At 37.7% G+C, this 20642-nt stretch overlaps 1 protein-coding gene, 1 long non-coding RNA gene and 1 pseudogene across 3 annotated transcripts in view; all 3 read left to right on the forward strand.

Moving 5' to 3' along the window:
- LOC113051449 (activating molecule in BECN1-regulated autophagy protein 1) overlaps positions 1 to 3596 on the forward strand; it is a 44566-nt gene extending 40970 nt beyond the window's left edge. For both annotated transcript variants that reach the window (XM_026215201.1, XM_026215202.1), the window contains one exon: positions 2581 to 3596. In XM_026215201.1, coding sequence (XP_026070986.1) covers positions 2581 to 2724 — 144 coding nt within the window. In that variant the 3' untranslated portion in view covers positions 2725 to 3596. The remainder of the gene's footprint in view (positions 1 to 2580) is intronic.
- Positions 3597 to 4827: 1231 nt separating this feature from the next.
- Positions 4828 to 10270, forward strand: LOC113051451 (uncharacterized). Its single transcript, XR_003276896.1, has 2 exons — positions 4828 to 9232; positions 9345 to 10270. It is a non-coding gene; the product is annotated as an uncharacterized LOC113051451 (long non-coding RNA).
- A 325-nt stretch (positions 10271 to 10595) lies between these two features.
- LOC113052374 (uncharacterized) lies at positions 10596 to 20157 on the forward strand (annotated as a pseudogene).
- The last annotated feature ends 485 nt before the right edge of the window (positions 20158 to 20642 follow it).

The raw sequence follows: 20642 nt of genomic DNA on the forward strand, positions 1-20642 counted from the left end.
CCATTAAAATGTTGTTCAAAGCACTTTCAAAGCGAAGATTTCAGACAGGCCACAAAGCCCATTTACTTATTGTCATTTTAGTCATTCCTTTCATGCCGTTTGATTATTGTGAAGTGGTGGTCTGCCCTGTGTAGATCAGCTCACTGTGCTCTCTACAGCAGAGGGGGGAAGCCTGGGGTTTAGAAAAGCCTTTGAGTAGGAACCTGACCTAGATACACTCTTAGAAATGGAGAAAGAGAGAAGTAGGAAAACTGTGTATTTGTGTGGAGCGAAGGGCATAAATGGAAATATCTGCATGGTTGACTTTTGTTTTTGTAAGCTGTGTTCATGGCAGGATTCTGAATGTGGATTAATTTGAGAGCGATGGAGCAGGCGAGCTTCATTTTTATCCTTGTTCAGTCTCTAAACATACAACACCAAATCTCTCTCCACAGAGGCTGGAAAGCCAGCATGTAGTGAGCACATGTTCATGTATTCATGGGTATTTATTCATGGGTATTTGCGGCTATTGAGCTCCCTGCTCAAGTCTCTGTGTGTTTCTTGCTGAGCCTCATTTGTATTAAAAATATACAGCTTCCTTATAATTAGGCTGGCCACCACAGTGCTGTTTTTACAATAATGTCTAAATGTTTTAATCAGAAACTGTGATAGTCTTAAATGAGGTAAGTACCTTTGTTATTGCTGTTAAAGCTGTATTTAAAATATGATCCGTGGATGAATTCAGTCTCTTAATGATACTCTCAGGCACTCTTTTTCAGTTCTAATGGTTATTGTACACCAACAGCAGAGATGACGTAATGAAGTGGACAGTGCTGTAGTGTTATGTCTTCTGTGAGATAACGATGAGTCTTTGAGCTTCATAGGTCTTTGTATGAAATATTTTTTTCCAGAATTGCTTTCATTTAATTTTTCTTTGCATTTTATTTGAGACTGAAATAAAAAAAATTCTGCAAGTTTCTTGAACAGCTGATGGACCGCTTAATTGTCATTGTAGGAGCTGCACAAACCAGGACCATACGAACTGTCAGATCAGGTTTTTCTAGGAACTTTGTGTAGAGTGCTTCCAAATTAACCAGTGTGAGCGATGTGAAATTCAGAAAGAGAGCTTTAAAATTTAAATTCAGATAGATTTATTTCTGAAATTTAAGTCAAAATCTCAACAAAACAACGTTTAAGTTTAGGTCACAAGAAAATCGAATTGTTAATAATGCATGGCCTCTTAGAGCTTCTGTACACTTTTACCTGGAGTAAAGTGTTTAATTTACAGCAAATTGTTATTTAAGTAATTCTGAATGTGCTAATTTGACATGAAAATTCATTGTTTTATTTGTGTTTAGGTACTTTTCTACTTAGACATTATATATTTCTACAGTTCCAACAAAATGTAATTTCTGTTGGCTAGTTTGTGAATGTTAAAACACCTGAACTGGAAAATGCCAACAGGCTTCTGCAGTGAATGAAGGGGAAAAGGTGTACAGGTGCAAAATGCATATTAACCACTACATACATCCTTACAGGGTCGCCATAGCAACAGCACTTTTGGTACATTTCGTTATTTGTTTTATGACTGTTTGTTTATAGAGACATTTCACACTCACTGTTTTATTTATTAGTTTCTATCATTTTATATTGAATAATTATTTTCCATTTCCCACACGTGTCCTTATTTATTAGAAGAGATCCTTTTGTTTGTTTATTTGAAGTGAAATGTTCTCCTATGGTAGATAATAAACAAATTGAATACGTCAGCATCATTAATGTGTCTGCTTATTACCCGGATTAATTATACACTGGAGAGCGGAGAGAAAGAAAATGAACAAAGGTTATAGCCCGAGGCTCTGTCTCCAGCTTTGATGTGAACAACTTTTTCGACATATACATTTTTTAATTTGTCGGGAACTACATTGCCTTTTAGCAACTGAATCAGACTCATAGTAATTAATCACTGCTATATATATATCAACACTGCTCATATGAAAACTCAGAAGAGCTGTATATGTTTAAGGCATCATCCCTGCTGAGCCCCACACTGTCCCTGCAATCTACTGTCTCCAGATGCACAAACACACAGCGTCCAGGTGCTGTCTTGCTGACACACACACATATGCAGCAGTCATACAAACTCTCTTCCCTTAAAGACACTGTTTGTACTGCCTGCCTTTGTGGCTTTTATCATTGTCCTGAATTTCGTCTGTCTAGAGTAGAGAGAGAGAGAAAGAGAGAGTTTGTCTGTTGATCACTCATCTGCAGATGAATGAGACTGCTTTCTCTCTCCCTGGCAGACATGAACTTGTCCTATTTTTTTTTCTAGAGCCAGTGGAGTGTAAGTAGTATGCCAAGGCTGACAGACAGGGGCAGGGGAATGGATTGGAAAGAAAGAGAAAGATTACTTTGGAGAAAGAGATTTGACTTTCAGAGTTTAGCCTCTTCTCAGTTATGCTAGCAATGTTGTCATATCTGACAGAGACTGCAGTCTACAGCGGAGAGGATGATGGGAGATGCTGGCGACTGATAGAATGAGTGAAACTACTGAGATGCCTGTGGGACGGGTTAAACAGGTGCGTTCTTGTGTGTTTTCAGAGGGTGTTTGATGTGGTGTATCCAATGGCCCCAGACCAGAGGAGACACATCAGTATAAATTCTGCACGTTGGCTGCCAGAGCCAGGGCTTGGGCTTGCTTATGGAACCAACAAAGGAGATCTGGTCATCTGCCGACCTGTGTGAGTCTCCGATCCATCCCTTCATGGCTCCCTCAGCCCTCTTTTGTGGGTCACAAATCACTTTTTTCCCCCTTTTTGTTGCATTAAAGAACAAAAGAGCTGCTGTAAGAATTTTTTTTTTTAAAGAAAGGTTTACGAAACCCAGCTGGACTCCAAGATAATTGCTTGCCAAACATAATGAGCCCTTTACTCATCTGTTGTGGGTTAACATTAAATGAGAGATGATCTGTAATCTCACCATAACCATGGTAAAACAACTTGCGATATAAATGGTGTGCATATAAAAGCATTTTAAATGTTGAACTCACTCTGTCTTCCCTCTGTTTTTGTTTTCCTGGTGAGAACTTACCTGTTTTATGTTTATGTAAATGAATGTCATACATCTCAAAAAAAAATTTGGTTCTGTCAGTTCTTCAGCAGTTTTAAAAGAAGTTTTCCTGCAAGTGTTTGTTAGCGAAACAGAGACTAATTAATTCACTTCAAGGATAACTTCCCTCCACTGTATTTGGATGTATAATTTGCAGCTTGGCTGTGGATGTAGCTTTTCTGTAAGTTTGTCATAATTATCATCATGGTTGCCATGGATACTAAAAAGCCCTCGTTGCTGCAAATCATTGTCTCTACAATGTAAACATGCTCGCACTTCATTAATGCAAACAGTTTGCTAATTAGAGTAAGCAGAAAATGCATCATACGCAAACTCTCAGCCTTATTTGTACTTTATGTACTCAGTTCTCATTGAATGTAATGTTGTGTGCCTTGGACATAAAAAAGCCAATGGCTCGGCTTCAGTCGTGCTCTTTATACAAACCTCTACGCACTCCCATATAGACCTGTCACGATTATTAATTAAAGAAGTTTGATTATTTGATCCAATTACAATCATTTCAGATCATAACTGTCAAGTTTACATTTCAGTCACGCTTTCCTTTAAATAAGCACAAAAATAAATGCCATAAAATGTGCACTGTCAACTCACACTTTGCAGTGTGTACTAGAGAAAAGCAGGGGAGTCAGATTTCAGCACCACACCAGTCTGTTATTTACATTTACATCACATTCATGCATTTGGCAGACACTTTTATCCAAACCAATCCAAGCAAAAGGATTGGTGGGTGAGAGAAAAATACTAATTCATGTTTTAAAGGGGGGGTGAAATGCTCGTTTTCACTCAATATCCTGTTAATCTTGAGTACCTATAGAGTAGTACTGCATCCTTCATAACTCCAAAAAGTCTTTAGTTTTATTATATTCGTAAGAGAAAGATAGTCTGTACCGATTTTTCCCGGAAAAACACGACCGGCTGGAGGCGTGACGTGTGGGCGGAGCTAAAGAATCACGAGCGCCAGTAGGCTTTTGAGTTGAGAGCGTTTGGAAGCTGTGACACAGATCCAGAGGCTGAAATTTAACAAGAGCAGCATCAGCAACAACGTCTCTATGTGGTATGTACTGAAACTGTTTATATTTGCTTAGCGATTTTGGAAAATTACTAAGTTCCACTTTATGTCGTCTTTATTTTATTTTTTTTAAGCTGTATGTGTGGAAAGTGCAGTTTGATGACAACATCGCATGTTGTTTACTTGATGTGCTTACGCACTGATAGCTAAGTTAATAACACAGAGATATTTGAAGCAGTTTTACTCACCGCCTGCGGATCCAACACACGATCGCGACCCTTTTTCGTTGGGATTGCATCATCCTTAAGAAATAAACGATACACAAATCCGTCGTCAAACTGGACCTTGTTTGTAAAACAAGCATCTTCGAAATGCAGGGGAACAAACACAAACACTTGCACAACTCCGTTGATGCTCTGTAAAAATAAACTCCATCCACTGGTCCCTTAATGCTGTTTTTTTTTGGTAATCTGTGCAGGGTTGTCTTGCCCTGGCAACCAAAAACACACTCCTTTGGTGACATTTCACGATGCTCTGATCAGTGAAGTCTGTCGTGCTCTCAGTGCTCTGCTATACGGGAGCGCGCGCTCTTCCGGCAAACGTGCCCTAGGACCCAAATAAGAAAATTCCACTCCATCTAACGTCACACAGAGCCATACTCAAAAAAATTTTTGGAACAAAAATACTCCTTCAAACGTACAACTTAATTTTTGAAACTTTGTCCATGTTTAGCATGGGAATCCAACTCTTTAACAGTGTAAAAAACTCAGTATGCATGAAATAGCATTTCACCCCCCCCCCCCCCTTTAAACTATAAACCAACTTCAGTTCATGTTTGATGTAAAGCATATTGTGATGCAACTGTGTTGAAGAGATGCAGAGGATCATATGGGCCTGTTTATGTTTAACTGTAGTAAAATATAAAATATTTTATAAACAAATATTATATATTTTATATAAAAAATATATTAGGCTTACACTGTACATGGCAAGAGGAAAAACAGACTATTAAATTGCTAATCGCAGTTATTTGTTGACAGATGTCATAAAATTCATGATCGTGACAGGCATACTCCTACTGTACATATACATCAGAAAATTCGGTGAATAATTTGAATAGAATAAATTTGTGTAGAAGAATGGATAGTTTTCTTGTTATTTCCGTTTTCACAATATATATCTTTTACAACAAAGGCTTTTTGCTGCAGGCCCACCATGTCGTAATTACCATAATCACTAGATAGCCTGTGACTTTCAACTCAGGGTTTGGTCATGTCCTCTCAATAAGACTCGGAATAATGTGTTTCTATAGCAACTCTATTAACCTTGAAATGAATCTGTGTAATTTGAGTAATCAATAAAACCCACAATGGAAGAAGTAAAAGTGCTTATGCAAATGCCTTTTTAATAGCAGTATAGTTTCAGCGGGATATTAGATATAGTTATTCAACTAGCTACATAATTACAGTAATTCTGGCATGGCGTGAATGCAGCTTTCATATCATCCTACAAATTCTTGTAGTGTACATGCTGTTGTTTTTTTGGTGCCCAGGTTACCCATCTCTTTCCTGGAGGACTGTAACTAATAAAAAAAGTGTCATAGTCCTCATTCTGACATTCCTTTCCAGAGCTCCCCTCACTGATCCTCAGGTAGTTAAGGGCCTTCCTGAGCATATTTTACAAGCATGCTGAAAACAGTGTGTACAGAGGTACATGGAAAACATATTTTTTCCATTTTTCAGAGGTGCGTATTTATAATTTTCTTTTTTCTTTTTTTTTTTGTTAACATCATCCACAACCTTTGGCTGAAGTTGAAAAGTGCCCAAGGCTACAGCCATTAACAAATGCAAATAATGTTATCATCTTAGAAGGTTTAGAGGTCAGACACATCAGAACTGTCAGACATTATTTATCTTTCACATAATACACACATATGACATTTGTCAATTATTTTTTTTTCAGATGGAAGGGCAAAATGAACTGAGTTTGCAACGACTCAAAAATAGAGGCGGGGCTTCCAGTGTAGACAGCTTAATTTATTGTAGTACAAGCTATTTAGTTTATATTTTGTTTTATTAGAAACTCACATCTGGAGTAAACAGTGTTGTAGTCATGACCATCTCTTTGGAGTCTGAGTAGGCTATACAATTAACACATTTATTTTGCTTTGACACAAAATGCATACAGTTAACACAAATTAAAAAAAATACTAGAACTTCATTTACAAACAAGCTCAACCAAGACCAGAACAATTGCTTTATAATAATAATAAAAAAAGTGAATTGACATACAGCTAAGTATGGTGACCCATACTCAGAATTCATGCTCTGCATTTAACCCATCTAAAGTACACACACACACACACACACACGGGCACCTCAGTGGTGGTATTGCTGGCCCGAGACTTGAACCCACAACCTTAGGTTTAGGAGTCAAACTCTTTAACCACTAGGCCACGACTTCCCTTTTTGCTACCAAATTTACAAATGCTTTCACACTGTATGTCAGAACAGTTAACATCATGTTCTAAATATAACTTACAGGCTGAAGTCAAAGTAAACATCTGTTATATTGTGATTTGAAACTCATATATCCCCTGTTTTTTATTCATTAATGAGACACAGCTGATAGAAGTTCTGAAAATATATGAATTAAATCTTATTCCCATCGCTGTGTTAGCTGTTAGGGTTCTTCCAACCGCATGATCATAAGGTATACAGTAAAAGAGGACCTCTTTGGGCTGATCTTGTCTGGGGAAAAGTGCACTACTGCATAAATGTGAGATTTTAGAAAACCTGCATGAAAGACTAGTGCCAGAGGTTGAAAGGTGATGGGTGGGAAACCATTGCCAATATATGAGATCACGGACTGGTTTGACACCCATTCGAGAATGATGTCCCTTTTACTTGTCCCTTACTCCACTTTTCTTAACCCCATTGAGGAGTTTTTCTCAACCTGGAGATGTACCAAATGTCCCTCCTGAATTCAATGGATTGAGCAATGCCAAGACATCACATTTGAACTCTGCCAGGGGTGAATGAGGCACACCAAAAGATGCCTAGCCAGAGAAGAAGATATCAGCTGTGATGTGGATGAGAACATGTGGCCAAATCCAGAAGACGGTCAGATTAGAAGATTGCTTTTTAAGTATTTTTATGTTTGTTTATTTTATATTTTCACATGGCAACTGTATTGCTTATTTTTTGTTATCTTGCAGTAGTGTCCTGTTGCAAATAAAGCCTTTATATAAAGCTACTCTAAGATTTATTTATTTATTTATTTGTATTAAATATCTGCAGCAAAAGAAACAAAATGCATGCATTTACCAAACCCAAGAAAACAAAAATGTAGGGCGGCTTAAAAAACAACAACGACAAAACACAATCTATGATCAATACAAGATACTATTGTAATAAAGGGAAGAAATGACTTTAAATAATGCAGTTTCTGTAATTCTGTCTAATGATGTTAGTGTTTTTATGACATTGTGCTTTGGTGGACTAAAAGTTCCTGTTGGAAGAGAACATGTGTCACTGTTTTGGAATAATTATTTGATTTTGAGATATGTTTGCAGTTTTTGGTAGGCAAGGTGTATTGTGTTCGTGTATTATTGTATTTATTTACAGTGTGTGATTTATGAGCATGAAATTAACTGTTTTGCCACTTTTGTGTTGTTGGTGTGTTAAGAGTTTAGGAAAATTGTTATGAGAATTGAAAAAAATAATTGTAAAAAAAACTGTATTAGGCTGTTCATCTGATTTCTTGATGTTAATATACGGCCAGATTTGTCCAATACCCTGTACATTTATTTACCTAAGGATAAGAATATTGTCTTCACCTTTCTCTGAAAGCAGCAGGACCACACACGGCTTTCTCTCAGGCAGTACCTGTAAGGCTGTTACTCTTCAGCTTTTGATGGACATTGGCAGGAGATGGATCGATCGGACTGAAACTGGTAATTAGCTTCCAGTGGTTGCAGATGACAGCCTGCTCTCATGGTGGGGAACATCCGCTCATTATGATGTGTTGAAAAAAGATCAATTTTAAAGTGCACAAATATTGATTACATTCAAGAATACAAGAAGGATACTTCATAGTTTGTCTCATATCCATTAACAAGCACCATCAGCTTGAAGCAGTGGTTATTCTGCATTATACGTTTATTTTTGTCAGACATTAATTACCTTAGCTTTATAATAAGCAAGAATACATCACCTTTCACAACTTTCCCCAAGGTTTTGGCTTGCTACACTCTTCAAACAGGAGTCAGAGAGATGTTTTGCTTTCCTTTAGTTAGACTTCCTCAGAGAAAAGTGAAAGAGGTGAACAGACAGAGAATAGCAGAAGGGAAAAGGGGGCGAGAAGGAGAGCTGGACGGGCCTATTGGGAGGTAACATCTTTGGGAACTCTTGGTTGGAGACAGGTGCGCGGGATGGTTGGATGAAGTGGATGTCAGCCTCTGCAACTATGGGACTGTCAGAGCTATGCTAATGAGCCACATAGATGCATTGTGTGAGTCCGTGGGGAGTGTAGCGAGTTTCTTTGAGCTAGGCAAATGAGCAGTCAACGGACTACAGCTCTAACACAGTCGAGAAAGAGAGAGGCTTCTCTTTCTGTCTGCTGTTGTTTAAGCTCAGCTTTTTTATGCTCTGTTTGCCGACGTTTTTCTCTGTATTTAAACCCAACAAAGAAAAACATGGGTTTCCCAAAGTCAGAGCAGGGGATTTTTAACCTAATGCTTTATTTTTAAACCATGAAAACACATTTTCCTGTTTTCCTCTTCAGCTAGGCCTTGCTAGATTTATCCAGTGGATGTCACCTTAGAATTAAAAACTGTTTAAAACCTATAGCTTCTGCAGAGTTGAAAGGAAGGTCAACCTTTTTTCTTCTTGCACGGTATATGTGACATTGTCTGTGAGCTTTACCTTGATTGCAGGCATTTATTACAGTACTTTCTCTTTCTTTGTCTACCTATGTATGTGACCGTGGAAATATGCCATCCAGTGACATACACTCAGATGGCAATGGCACTTCTGAACCCTCCGAGAGAATATTCACCATCAATAATGATGGAGGGGTTGGAAACCGTAGCAGCATGGCTGGAGACAGAGCAGGGTGAGTATGGACATACTTTTATTGAGAGCACCAGGATATCATTAAACACCATTAACTGTGGTATATATTGTGTGACTGAGAATTCAACTAGTATCAAATTATCGCCGACCAGCTCTCCGATCACTGTCCAGGGAACAGCAGCGTGTCTCTTCGTGGATGGGCTTGATAGTGAACACAGCTGTGAGGTACGGCTGCTGCTAATTAAGCCTCATCACAGCAGCCATGAATCCAGCTTGTTTTCCTGACACTTTTTTGGGGAAAAAAAGCCTCACTGAGGTGTGTTACTGCTGCTCCCGTCTTGTTGGTCTTCGTTCCCTGACACAATGGTGCCACATTTGTCCACAAAGGGCTTAATGAGACATCTTAGTCCACTTTATAGCAACAGTGCTTCACTCAAGATTGTGATGGAGTATTTATCTCACCTCAAAATCTCATCATCCTGACCATTATATTGGCAGCTCAGATCCAGGCTCATGTCTGGAGAAGGCCACAACATAAGACTTCTGGGCTGGGATCACATGATTAGGCATAACTGATACTAATGTTCATTCATTCCCTGTTACTGTCTGTGTGTTTTCTATATTCTTTTAAACTTAAATGTTTTTCAGACATTTAAATCTTGTAAAACACAATTTTTTTCCCTTGGAGACCTTGCTTTTGTAGTTAAAGACATTTCTGTTCTTTTTAATTATACATCATTACATTCAAATTTGAATGACAGGAATTCAATTGATATTTTAAGGATACTCTCAATTCAGTTCTTTTATTTCTTTATGATCCACATGATCCTGATAGTTCACCCAAAATTTTTAATTTAATGCTGTCATTTACTTCACCCTCATATCAAAGTATGACTTGTGTTGTTTGTTTGTTTGTTTGTTTTATCATTTTAGTGTTGTTTTAGACCCCACCGACTGACTTTGTATGGACAAAGAAATAGTTTTACATAGTTGTATCTTCTTTATTTTCCACAGGGGAAAAAAATGATAAAGTTTTGGAATGACATGAGGATGAATAAAATATGTTGTTGTTTTTTTTTAGCAATGTGTTGTTTTCTCCTGAGGATGAATAACTTCTGAAGTCATTTTAGATAAAAATGCATGGCATTGTACAGTACATCTTTAATTAACAAGCTTCTATGAAGAAAAAAACATTTAGTTAGAAAAGGTTTAGCTTTACCAAGCAAGCAGTTATATAGACACATTTCCTGTTCCATCTATAGGTCTTCCAGCCGAGTCATATCAGATCAGACCGGAATCGCCTGAAGGCTGTGTGGGGATGTTGTAAGGTTTGGTGTAGTCATCATCACCTCATTTGTAGGAACAGCAGGACTGATTGGGGGTCCCACAGAGAGGTGGGTCTGATGGATGTGATTGGTCTGCAGCCACGACATCCTGCCCCCACTGTTACATCACAGGGGACGCAGACACAGACACAGACACAGACTCAAGCAGAGACACAAACAGACCGTGAGCTTCCAGACCAACTTCAGCAGCCCAGCACTTCTCAGGGGTCACTGGTTACTGATGGTAAGACGCTCTCTGTGAGTCCGAATATCATTACTGAGCTCAGGTGAGGTTTGTTCTTCAGATGTAAGGACAAATCCTTGGTTAGTTTTCCATCTCTTTGCTACAACACATTGGCAGCTCCTGCATCAACAAAACTTTCTTCTTATTTAGACTGGCTCACTAATCTAAATAAATTCAGTCTGAGTGCACTTTCCAGTCGCAGTATTTGTACTGGATGCCTTAAACTTTGCAGTCTGATGACAATATTTGTAGCATGACAATATCTGCAGCACATGTATTCTGTGCATGCAAAAAAAAAGTAGCATTTAGTGATACCATAGCAATAAGTAGCTGTCAGTGCTCCTGTTAGAAGATTTGGCCCTATCTTTTTTCCTCAGACTTTTTTTATGTCGTTCCGTACTTCCTTCTGTTGTCTCCTAACAATCTTTTTATTTATTATATGGTAAAAAAAAATTAAGTCTCCACCACATTGTTGTTATTATTAACCAAATCTAAAACTGTTTTTATTGAAGTGAAATATAGCTGAAATAAATTAAAACACAAATACTGCATGAAAAAAAAAAGAAATTGTGACTTTAAGTATTGTATGACTAAAACAGAAATAAAAGCGAAATAGAAGCATTTAAAAAGTTAAAATAATAATAATAATAATAATAATAATAAATAATGAAAATTATAAAAGCACAAAATTACTAAAACAATTGTAAGATCCACCCAGTTGGCCCAACGAAAGTATCTAATGCTGAACAAAGGTATCCTGCGTTCTGACTTTTTTTGGTGTGAAAAGTAATCTAATTTCAATTAAACTCTAATCTGACTCCATTTTATTATGACCTTGAATTTAGGTTAGATTGGCAATTATTATTCATCATTCATAGGATAAGTTATCTAGACATATAATTATTCTGTTTAACTCTTTAATCTTACTGTACTCATTCAAGTGTTTCTCATGATGCTCAGAGATCTGGCATTGACCGTTAGCGAACCTCACAATCACATACTCGCCTGTCTTGGTTATTAGACTGAGGTCATTGACTAATACTTTAGATGGCTGCTCCTATGTTTCATTCTGAAGTACTTTAGTTTAGTCCCCGTAGATCTGTACACACTAGATAAAGCAACATTATCTCTAGTCAGAGGTCACAGCCACTTCTAAGATATAAGTGGACCAACATTACTTTCTCTGATAGTAGCTTTAGATTGGCCATACCGGGGTTTCCCATGTACACTGAGCTAGAGTGACATTACAATAAACAGAGGTTAGGCTCACCCTATCTTGAACTAATACAAAGTGTTAGCCGGATCTCTAAAGATCCATTTGTTGTGTCCTATGCTCAGTCTCAATTGGATTTTAGTTTTTTACTAACCTGATGCAGAAATGTGCTAACAAGGATACAACGTAATCTACTAGAATAAATAATTTCAGAGTAAACTGTATCAATTCAAATGTAACAATTTATTGTCAGTCCAGTAAACATGTATTATGTTAATTTATGGAAATCAAATCAAATCCGTACAAAGACATTCATTTCTCAAAGATGAATCTAAAGCCCTGTTCACACCAAGAACGAGAACTATAAAGATAACTATATTAGTGTTGACAACAGCCGATGATATCGTCTGTTTATTCTAAGTGTACACTGGTCTGCTGCTTTATGTTCTCAAGCTAGTCACAGCAGGATTGATTCTGATTGGCTGTCAATGTTTTTATCATTCATCAGCTGGAAAAAAAAAATGCCTTTATCATTATCTGTACTGTGGACTCTGCTATTCTTTAATATTAAGAATGATTTTTAGGACTATATCCTTATCATAATCTTTATAGTTATCGTCCTTGGTATGAACAGGCCTTTAGAGTAAAAGATGCATACCTAACATACAGAAAAATACATAGTATGAAGTGTTTAGGTACTCCACACTACGGGCCTCATCTGGCTACAAAAGCACCCCAATCTTCTTGCAACATTCTTCGACCAAGACATACATGTTAATTATTTATTCATTTAACTGATTATTTAGGCTTATTTTTTTTATTTTTTTTATCATATTCAGTCATATTATTTGTTTTTGGCTGAAGTGTTCGCATAAGGATTTTTTCATAGAGGTATCACCTAAATTAAAGGAGTATTAGGCTTCACGTTAGCATAGCTCCAAGTTGGTTTTCTATTATTTGTCATTCTGTGGCCTTTAGTGATGGCAGAAGAAGCGAAAAGATTGGGTGCCGCGTTTTGTCTTTTTGTGCTAATGGTAATTACAGAGGACTGGAGAGGCCACTTCACTGGACATCCACCAGCTCAATCTCTGAAGTTGATGTGTGTGTAGGATTGCTCTCATTGCAGTTAGCTTCAGAGAGAATTTATGCCAGAAAATATTACATTGCGTCTCTCTTACCTGGTACCAGGTATATTCTTTCCTCAGCCAGCCTCCATTAACCATCAAACCACTTTAGCTCTCTGCTCTTATTACTCGTATTCTTCATGTGTCACTTTAACAGCACACCAAACAGTTGAATAAGCATGTCTCGATGAAGCTCAACTATTTTGAGGTCCCAGATATAAATCACAGAAATAAGCAGAGAGACAGATTTAACCCAGCTGACATCTGTATTTTTAGTCCGTTGGGCTGTTTAAATGTGCAGTTTTATTTATAAACACTGTTAGCAGTCGGAGCTGCTGCTGCAATGATATGTCTGATATAATGCCTGCTTCAGAAAAGTCAGATCATAGTGAGTGCAATATTTAGCAGCACATAATTAATAATTAACTTCTTTCCATAGCTGTAGATTGTAAATTTAAATCTGACCATCTGTCTGAAGTTTCCAGTCAAGTTGCATTTATTTATCATTTGCACAGCTTGCATAAGGTTTACTGACGTTGAAATGTATAAGATATGGTTTGTAGAGTACAGTAATTTTTGTTGTGCACTGTGTATTCTTAAAGCTCTGTCAGAAAAAGAAATTGTTAGTGTTGATTACAAACATGGAGAGAGATTATGTTTAGCTCAGGACATCATAAAGTTGACTTTTCGCTTTAACTTGCATAGAATTACAGGCTTGCAGTTTTAAAGTTTATTAGCTGTAGATGGAAAGTAGTGGAAATAGTTTCGAAGTGACTATGTTAATTCAGTTGGATAAAAGGATTAAAAGCGGGAGGGAAGAGGAGGGATAGGGACGGCTATCAGTACACCAAGCAGATGCGGCCAAAGCCAGTCCTGCCTGAAGCGTCCTCTAAATAGACTGGCTCTAGCCTTAGCAAGAGTCAAATGATTGTATTTTTTATGGAAAATTGAGTTTTAAAAAGGGTGAGAACAGAAACAGAAGAGCAAGCTAGCACCTTTTTCTTGATCAATTTTAAAGCTGAACCCTGTTAAGTGTTGTCATGTTTAGGCAGTAGAGTTTTTAAAACAGTGGATGAGTAGAAATGTAATAGTGGAACAGGAAGGAGACTGTGAAGTCCCAGAGTACAAGCACAGCCTGAAGCTGATTTTAACAATTCTCGGAAAGCTTTGACCTCTGAAGGATTGACTCTCTAAGAGTTTTCAAAAGCTTTCCTTTCACACTTTTGAATAGTGTCAGTCCTTTGTTTAGTCTTGTGCATCTACACTTTTGACTAAAATAGAATAAAATGCAGTTCTGCTTTTCAACCTGTTCTTAAAAGTATCTTTGAAAGATTTGATAACCTGGCAAGCTTTGACAAAAACCAGTCATTATTTCATCCTCAAAAGTGGATTTGTGTCAGGTTGTTACTTGTAAACAAGATTTGGTTTATTTGCAAACTGATTTAAAGAAAAAAAAAAAAGTGTTCTCTTTACTCCTGGACATTTTTTTGGACTCGGTAAGAGCTTGCAAGATCGATAAACGCCTTCGAGTTTATTGTAGAATATCAGAAAGGATATTAGTGAATGGAATATTGGTCTGAGATTTGATGGTCTGATGTTGTGCTTAAATATATACATTTTTCTTTTCACTTTAATTGATTTGCATGTAACCTGTCTATTATACAGTAACAGCTTTCCTAGCTGTGCGTGTTTTGTTTTGTGGCGTATGATTGAGGTCAGATGTGCTGTGTCTTCGCCTGCAGCACCTGTGTGTTTGTGTCTCTTGAGGTACTACAGGTGCTAGGAACTCGATGACTCAAAGTTTTAGTGTAGAGAAGTTCGCATCTGAGTGTCTCACCTCAAGGAAAGCCATCTTCCCACACAAACAGTGCACGCTCCCTGCAGTGAGATCTGTGGGCGAGGGTTAAGTGTGGTGTCGTTTTAAACTGCAGTCAGTGAAAACGTTTAGGGTAAGCATTAGCATCCTGTGCATTTATGTAATGAATATGACGAGAGCGCATGTTATATTTATTCAAGTTATACTAAGAAACACAAAATAGATGCACAGACGTTGTCTCTCGCAATCCCTCCCCCTCTCTCTTTTCTTTTTCTGTTTTGAGAACTGTATTCAGTGTAAGATGTTGTCCTCTGGTTATCTATTCAATTCTTTGTTCGAAATATGCTTTTTGGAATGAACAACCTTGCTTTAGCTTTAGACAGTGAAGACTCCAGCCAGCCCCAAAACTCAAGAAGTTGATTTATAATAGAAGATCTTTAGTTCTTGTGCCGGGAATATTTCTTTGCATTATAGAGATTTGATCTCTGTCCTCCTCCTCTCTCTTTATTTCCATGAGTAGATTGAGTTCACTGACTAATGATAGATTATGCTCCACCTGACCATGAGTTATCTGCAACTGTCCTTTTATTCTGAATGACTAAAGCTGTGGATATCTTTGGTGTCATAAGTACAAGGTTCATACAAATCATAGAGAAAATAAGTGATATGGAGGCAGTTACTGATATGGAAATGTTTTCCTATCTAACATTGAAAAGTTTAGGGTCATTATGATTTTTTTATAATGTTTTTGAAAGCAGACTTATGCTCACCAAAGTCAAATTCATTCGGTCAAAAATAAAGCAAAAACAGTAATTGTGGGAAATTTTACATTTTACAATATATTTTTTAATTTCTTGCTGTTTTAAAATATAATTTATTCCTGTGTTGGCAAAGCTGATTGTTCAGCAGCCATGATCCTTCCTATCATTCTAATATTCTGATTTGGTGCAAAAAAAAAAGAAGAAAAGAAAACATCTAAAAATGTTCAAGCAGTGTCAGTATTTTTGTGACATTTTAGTAATGAAATTAAATCTTTCCTGTTTCTTTCCTGATTCGCTGGTCTCAAGCTACAATGTGAAGACAAGACGTCAAGGTTCAGTTTTATTGATGTGTATATTATAAGACACAGATAAAAAAATAATAATATTTATAAAAAAGACAAAGGACAAGCAAACCCGTCTTTGAATGATCAAAGACACAATGTGAGAAGTGCATATTGTATTGGCATTAGCAATATCCTACTGTATGAGAGTGTTCAGTTTTTATGTGAAGTCATTGTGATCTTTGAAGAGTGGTTTGGAGGGTTTGATATGGCATTAAAAACTTTCTCACTGCCAACTGCCTCATCATTCTTGAATGGTCAGAGATTAGACAGACAGACACTGCCCAGTCTCATTATCTGACTTCATGATGCTTAGACACCTTAACTCTTCTTTACAGAGAAATCAGTTTCAGCTGTCATAGGCACAATCCCAGCCAAAGGTCTGGAGAGTTTTCGTAATCTCTCCTCCTCCCTCCTTTCTCTCAGTGTCCTTTCACCTTTTTAATATGCATGCATATCTACTGTATATACGTATGGGTTTACTATAGAAAACCTCTAATTTCCATATGTTTGAATAGCTAGTGTTGTTGATATCCAGTGACTCATCCACCTTTATTAAGAAGATTTACAGTACAGTCTTTCAAAACATTCATTTGAAGCACTTTGGTCTCAGAAGAGTAAATCCTCACTTCTCCGTTCTGACATTGATGGGATGTTTGATACTGAAAGCTTGTTTGTGAGTCAGTTGTGTAGTGTAAGTGGTGTTGCAAACTGGCCAAGATCAAATCTGTATGTGAGAATGTTCCTAATACTTCTAAAAGAACACAGATGATTCATTCTTTCTTTCTACCTCTTAGTCATTCAACACACACCCACACTCAAACACTCACTATTTTGGAGGCATAACAGATGTTATGTGTTAGATAAATAATTAATATCCAGCTCAAAGATGGTCGTCGCTTCACAGCAAAATGTATTCCTTACAGAAGCCTGTGGGTGCAGTCAATGTAGAGAGATTACTTTTTCATTGCTCAGTCAGCACAAACCCCATGAGGAGATGCTCCACGCGGAGCTATTTAATTGCCTCACACATGGACTGATATTGGCATGGTCATTAGTTGTGTATGAACAAAACTGCCGATGTGATAATAGTGCTGCGCACAGGGTGCCATTGGCTTAGTCACAGAGCTGCATTCAGGGCTCTTGACAGATCTACGAGTCCCCTGTATGATGTCATTGTAAATTGCGCCAGATCTTGGTGTTCTTTGGTTTAAAGAAGTATCCTGGGGTTGTTTAGTTATTATTTATTTTTATTCAATTTTTCTCTCAAAGTGTCCAACTAGCTCCCTTGCAACCTCCTAATTCGAAAGCCCCTGTATTAGCAAACAGAAGCCATGTTCAGATCAAATATACTTTTATAAAGGAAATGTTGTGTCCTCCTTTTGTTTGCATTTTCTGCTCAGCATTAAAGAAAGTATCTGAATCTATATTTTACAGATGAGCATATATTACATGGCTGCTCTTCCACTTGCTTTATTTCCTATAGCTCATGTAGCTCTTTTGCTCCAGGTATCAGAAAAATATATATGGGCATATGGGGATAGTACCCGGTAATAGAAGATAAATAGAATTCCTCTCCATTATTCATGACTGACGATAATTTGTTCTGTGCCTCTAGTTGTCAAATATCTATTTCTCGATTTGTTTTCTGATAACTACATGTGGATTGTTTATGGATTTTCAGTTAGATGGTTAAATGTTAATGTAAGAACGCAATACAGAAAGCAGTATTAATACAAGGAGTGTAAAATATTGTACTGGCACTTCGTTCTGAATAAAGATCCAGTACAAAAGCAAAAATGCAATGCAACTTACAGTATGCAAGCATTCAGAGTTTTTAAAAAGCAACCCAATATTAGTTTAGTCATAATAGTACCATTCTCCACAAATATATGAATACAAAAATAATGATTATTATTTACTCTAATGCTCAAACTATGGTTCTTTTTACTTGATCTTTTTGGCACTAATCTGTGCAAATTTTGTCCTCTTCTTGTTTGTTTTTTCTCAATCCCTGTTTCTTTTTATGTTGAAAATCAAAAAAGCAACTGGGGTGCTTCTAAAACAAATGTTAAAGTGCTGAAATGATCATTCTTTATCAGACACTCTGCATTTAGAGATTCTGCCAGAGGATTCTGCGTCTGAGGTGGTACCAGAGACACCCCCCCACAGTTAACCTCATGAAGATGAAGGGTAAGATCTAACTGAACCCAGCACAGGTAACCAACACATAATATCACACTGATAAACAGAAACTTACTATGTGATATTGATTTTGATCCTGGAGCGTTTATCAACCAGTCAGGTGTCAGGATTAGGTTTAAAGCCACACTTATAAACTTGAACAACATTCTTATCAGCATAAAGTATCATTACACTCTGACTATAGGGTTGGTTTATGGTTAAATGTGTTAATTTGAAAGCTGTCACATGAACCTGGTAGCGCACCTAGTACCAAACTCAATATTACCTGTAGAAAGTGGTTTAAATTTGGTTGAACTAGAATTGTGAAGTAATTTGCTTTAAATTAAAAGCTACTTAAATTTGGGTACGCATTTGTTGAGGTAATAGAGTAACATGCATTGGTTTTAGCCAATGGCAGTGTCATTAGTTCATCAAAACATTTATAGAAGCAAAAGTGAGCGTGCATCTTAATTGTGCAGAGTGAGTGCAATCAGAGTGGTAAATGAATGGCTTGCAATCAGCTGTCTCCTCAAAAGATAGAGTTGTTGAACAGCAGAAATCTACCTTCATGTGACGCACATAAATGCAAGTGTTGTTCACTCTGCTACGCATAATGTCATAGATCTATGTTGTGCTTTCTATCATACGTGCTGTGCATGTTTGTGATGATGAAAGATGGATGTAAATTCACCAGGGTTCGATAGAATCAAGTGATCTGACACCAGACTTATCACTCTCGGATTCGGACCGCAGCAAAGGTTCCTACTGTGAAAACCCCTTTAGATTATGCATTATAGTATAGCATAAGTAACTTTTGGAGCAGACCCCATCCACTCATTATATAAAAAAACTAATGCAAAATGTTAATTATCAGTGTGATAATTAAACCGCGAAGAAACAAACCAAAGCTTGAAATGATTGTTGATGCTGATGCAAACATCTGAAACACACTCTCATATTCACACTAACTGAACTTGATCCAAAGTGCCTAAACACTAGATGTGGATCAAAGAATCGAGTTTGCAGGAACAGTTGATGAATAATTTAGAGTCAATTGTGGCTTTAATTGCATTGCACCTTCCTGTTAAATTAGGTCCATACAACACATGTCCAAGCTGTAAACCTGCACTAAAAGCCATTTGAAGTGTGTAAATCTCCACTGACTCTCCCAAGACACAAATCTCCCACTAACACCAAACGTTTTGCTGTCAACACACCCCACAACTCTTTATGCTTTGTAAGCTCAATTTCACTTTTTCTCCTAAAGGCCAACCAGCCTTATTACTTTGTTTATTCATCAAAGACAGCAACTTGGACTGTTTACCCTGTACTCTGGTATTTCTTGAAGAACTCAATAGTTTTCGCTGTATTTCCTCAGGTCAGACTGAGTATGCTTCTCATATCCGAAGACTAATGGCTGACGGAGGGATGACAGCGGTCATCCAGCGTGAGCAGAGCACCACAGTGGCTTCCAGGGGCAGCTTTGGCAACAACATTATTGTCAGCCACCGTATTCACCGTGGCTCCAGGACAGGAGCAGACGCACAAAGCCGTACTGGTTTGAGCCCCGGCCCCTGGGTCCTCTTCTAGAGCCCATGAGACTTTGACTGGAGCTGCATGTTCATACTCTCGCATCCTCACCGGCACGCTGGGGCTCCATACGGACACAGATCAGGGCACTTCTACAGATATAGACCTAGCCCCGCTCATAGAACAGGAGAGACTCCACACGTCCCTCCTTTCATGGGAGTTTTCACCTCATTCCTCATCTGCCTCAGACACAAATGGACCTTCTGCTTCCATGGAAACAGACAGTGTCTTGGAGGGGGATGAGCTCCAAGAATTTGAATCCCTCCCTCCCTCTTTACTCTCATCCTCACCCTCTCTTTCTCCAGTGAATAACAGTACCTACAGCAACAGCGATAGTAGTTACCACGGCGAAGAGTAGGGGCGGTGAAAGGGGCGGAGTTTGGAGAGGATTCATAATTTGAAACCAAATGAGATGAGAAAAGACAGCTTAAACTCTCCAATGAATTCAGACCATTCAACATTGTACTTAATCAGCCTTGCTGAAGTTTCAGGGGTCTCTGAATGTCTGTTGTCCGCCATGATCAAAGTGTTCAAAATAGAGCCACGTACAGAATAAGGTGTGTGAACAGCAGAGAGACAGAGCATCACTTTGCAGTCTTTAATCTGTAGAGGAATATCAGTTCAACTAAATGCTTTGTTCTTCTATATCCACTTTCAAAGGTAACATTTCAGATGCCATTAAAAGCTGCTGCTTTGAGCAGAAACTTAATATTTCCTTGTACAGTACAGTAGTTCCAAAGCCTAGTCAAATTCTGCAAGTCTTGGCTTTGTTACAGTGGGTTAGTTTAAAACTAAAAGTCATTGCTGTTGATGGAAGGACTATTTTTAGATGATTACTGGTGCATTTTAGTT

This window comes from Carassius auratus, chromosome 32 (assembly GCF_003368295.1).
Source record: "Carassius auratus strain Wakin chromosome 32, ASM336829v1, whole genome shotgun sequence".
Classification (NCBI taxonomy): Eukaryota; Metazoa; Chordata; class Actinopteri; order Cypriniformes; family Cyprinidae; genus Carassius; species Carassius auratus.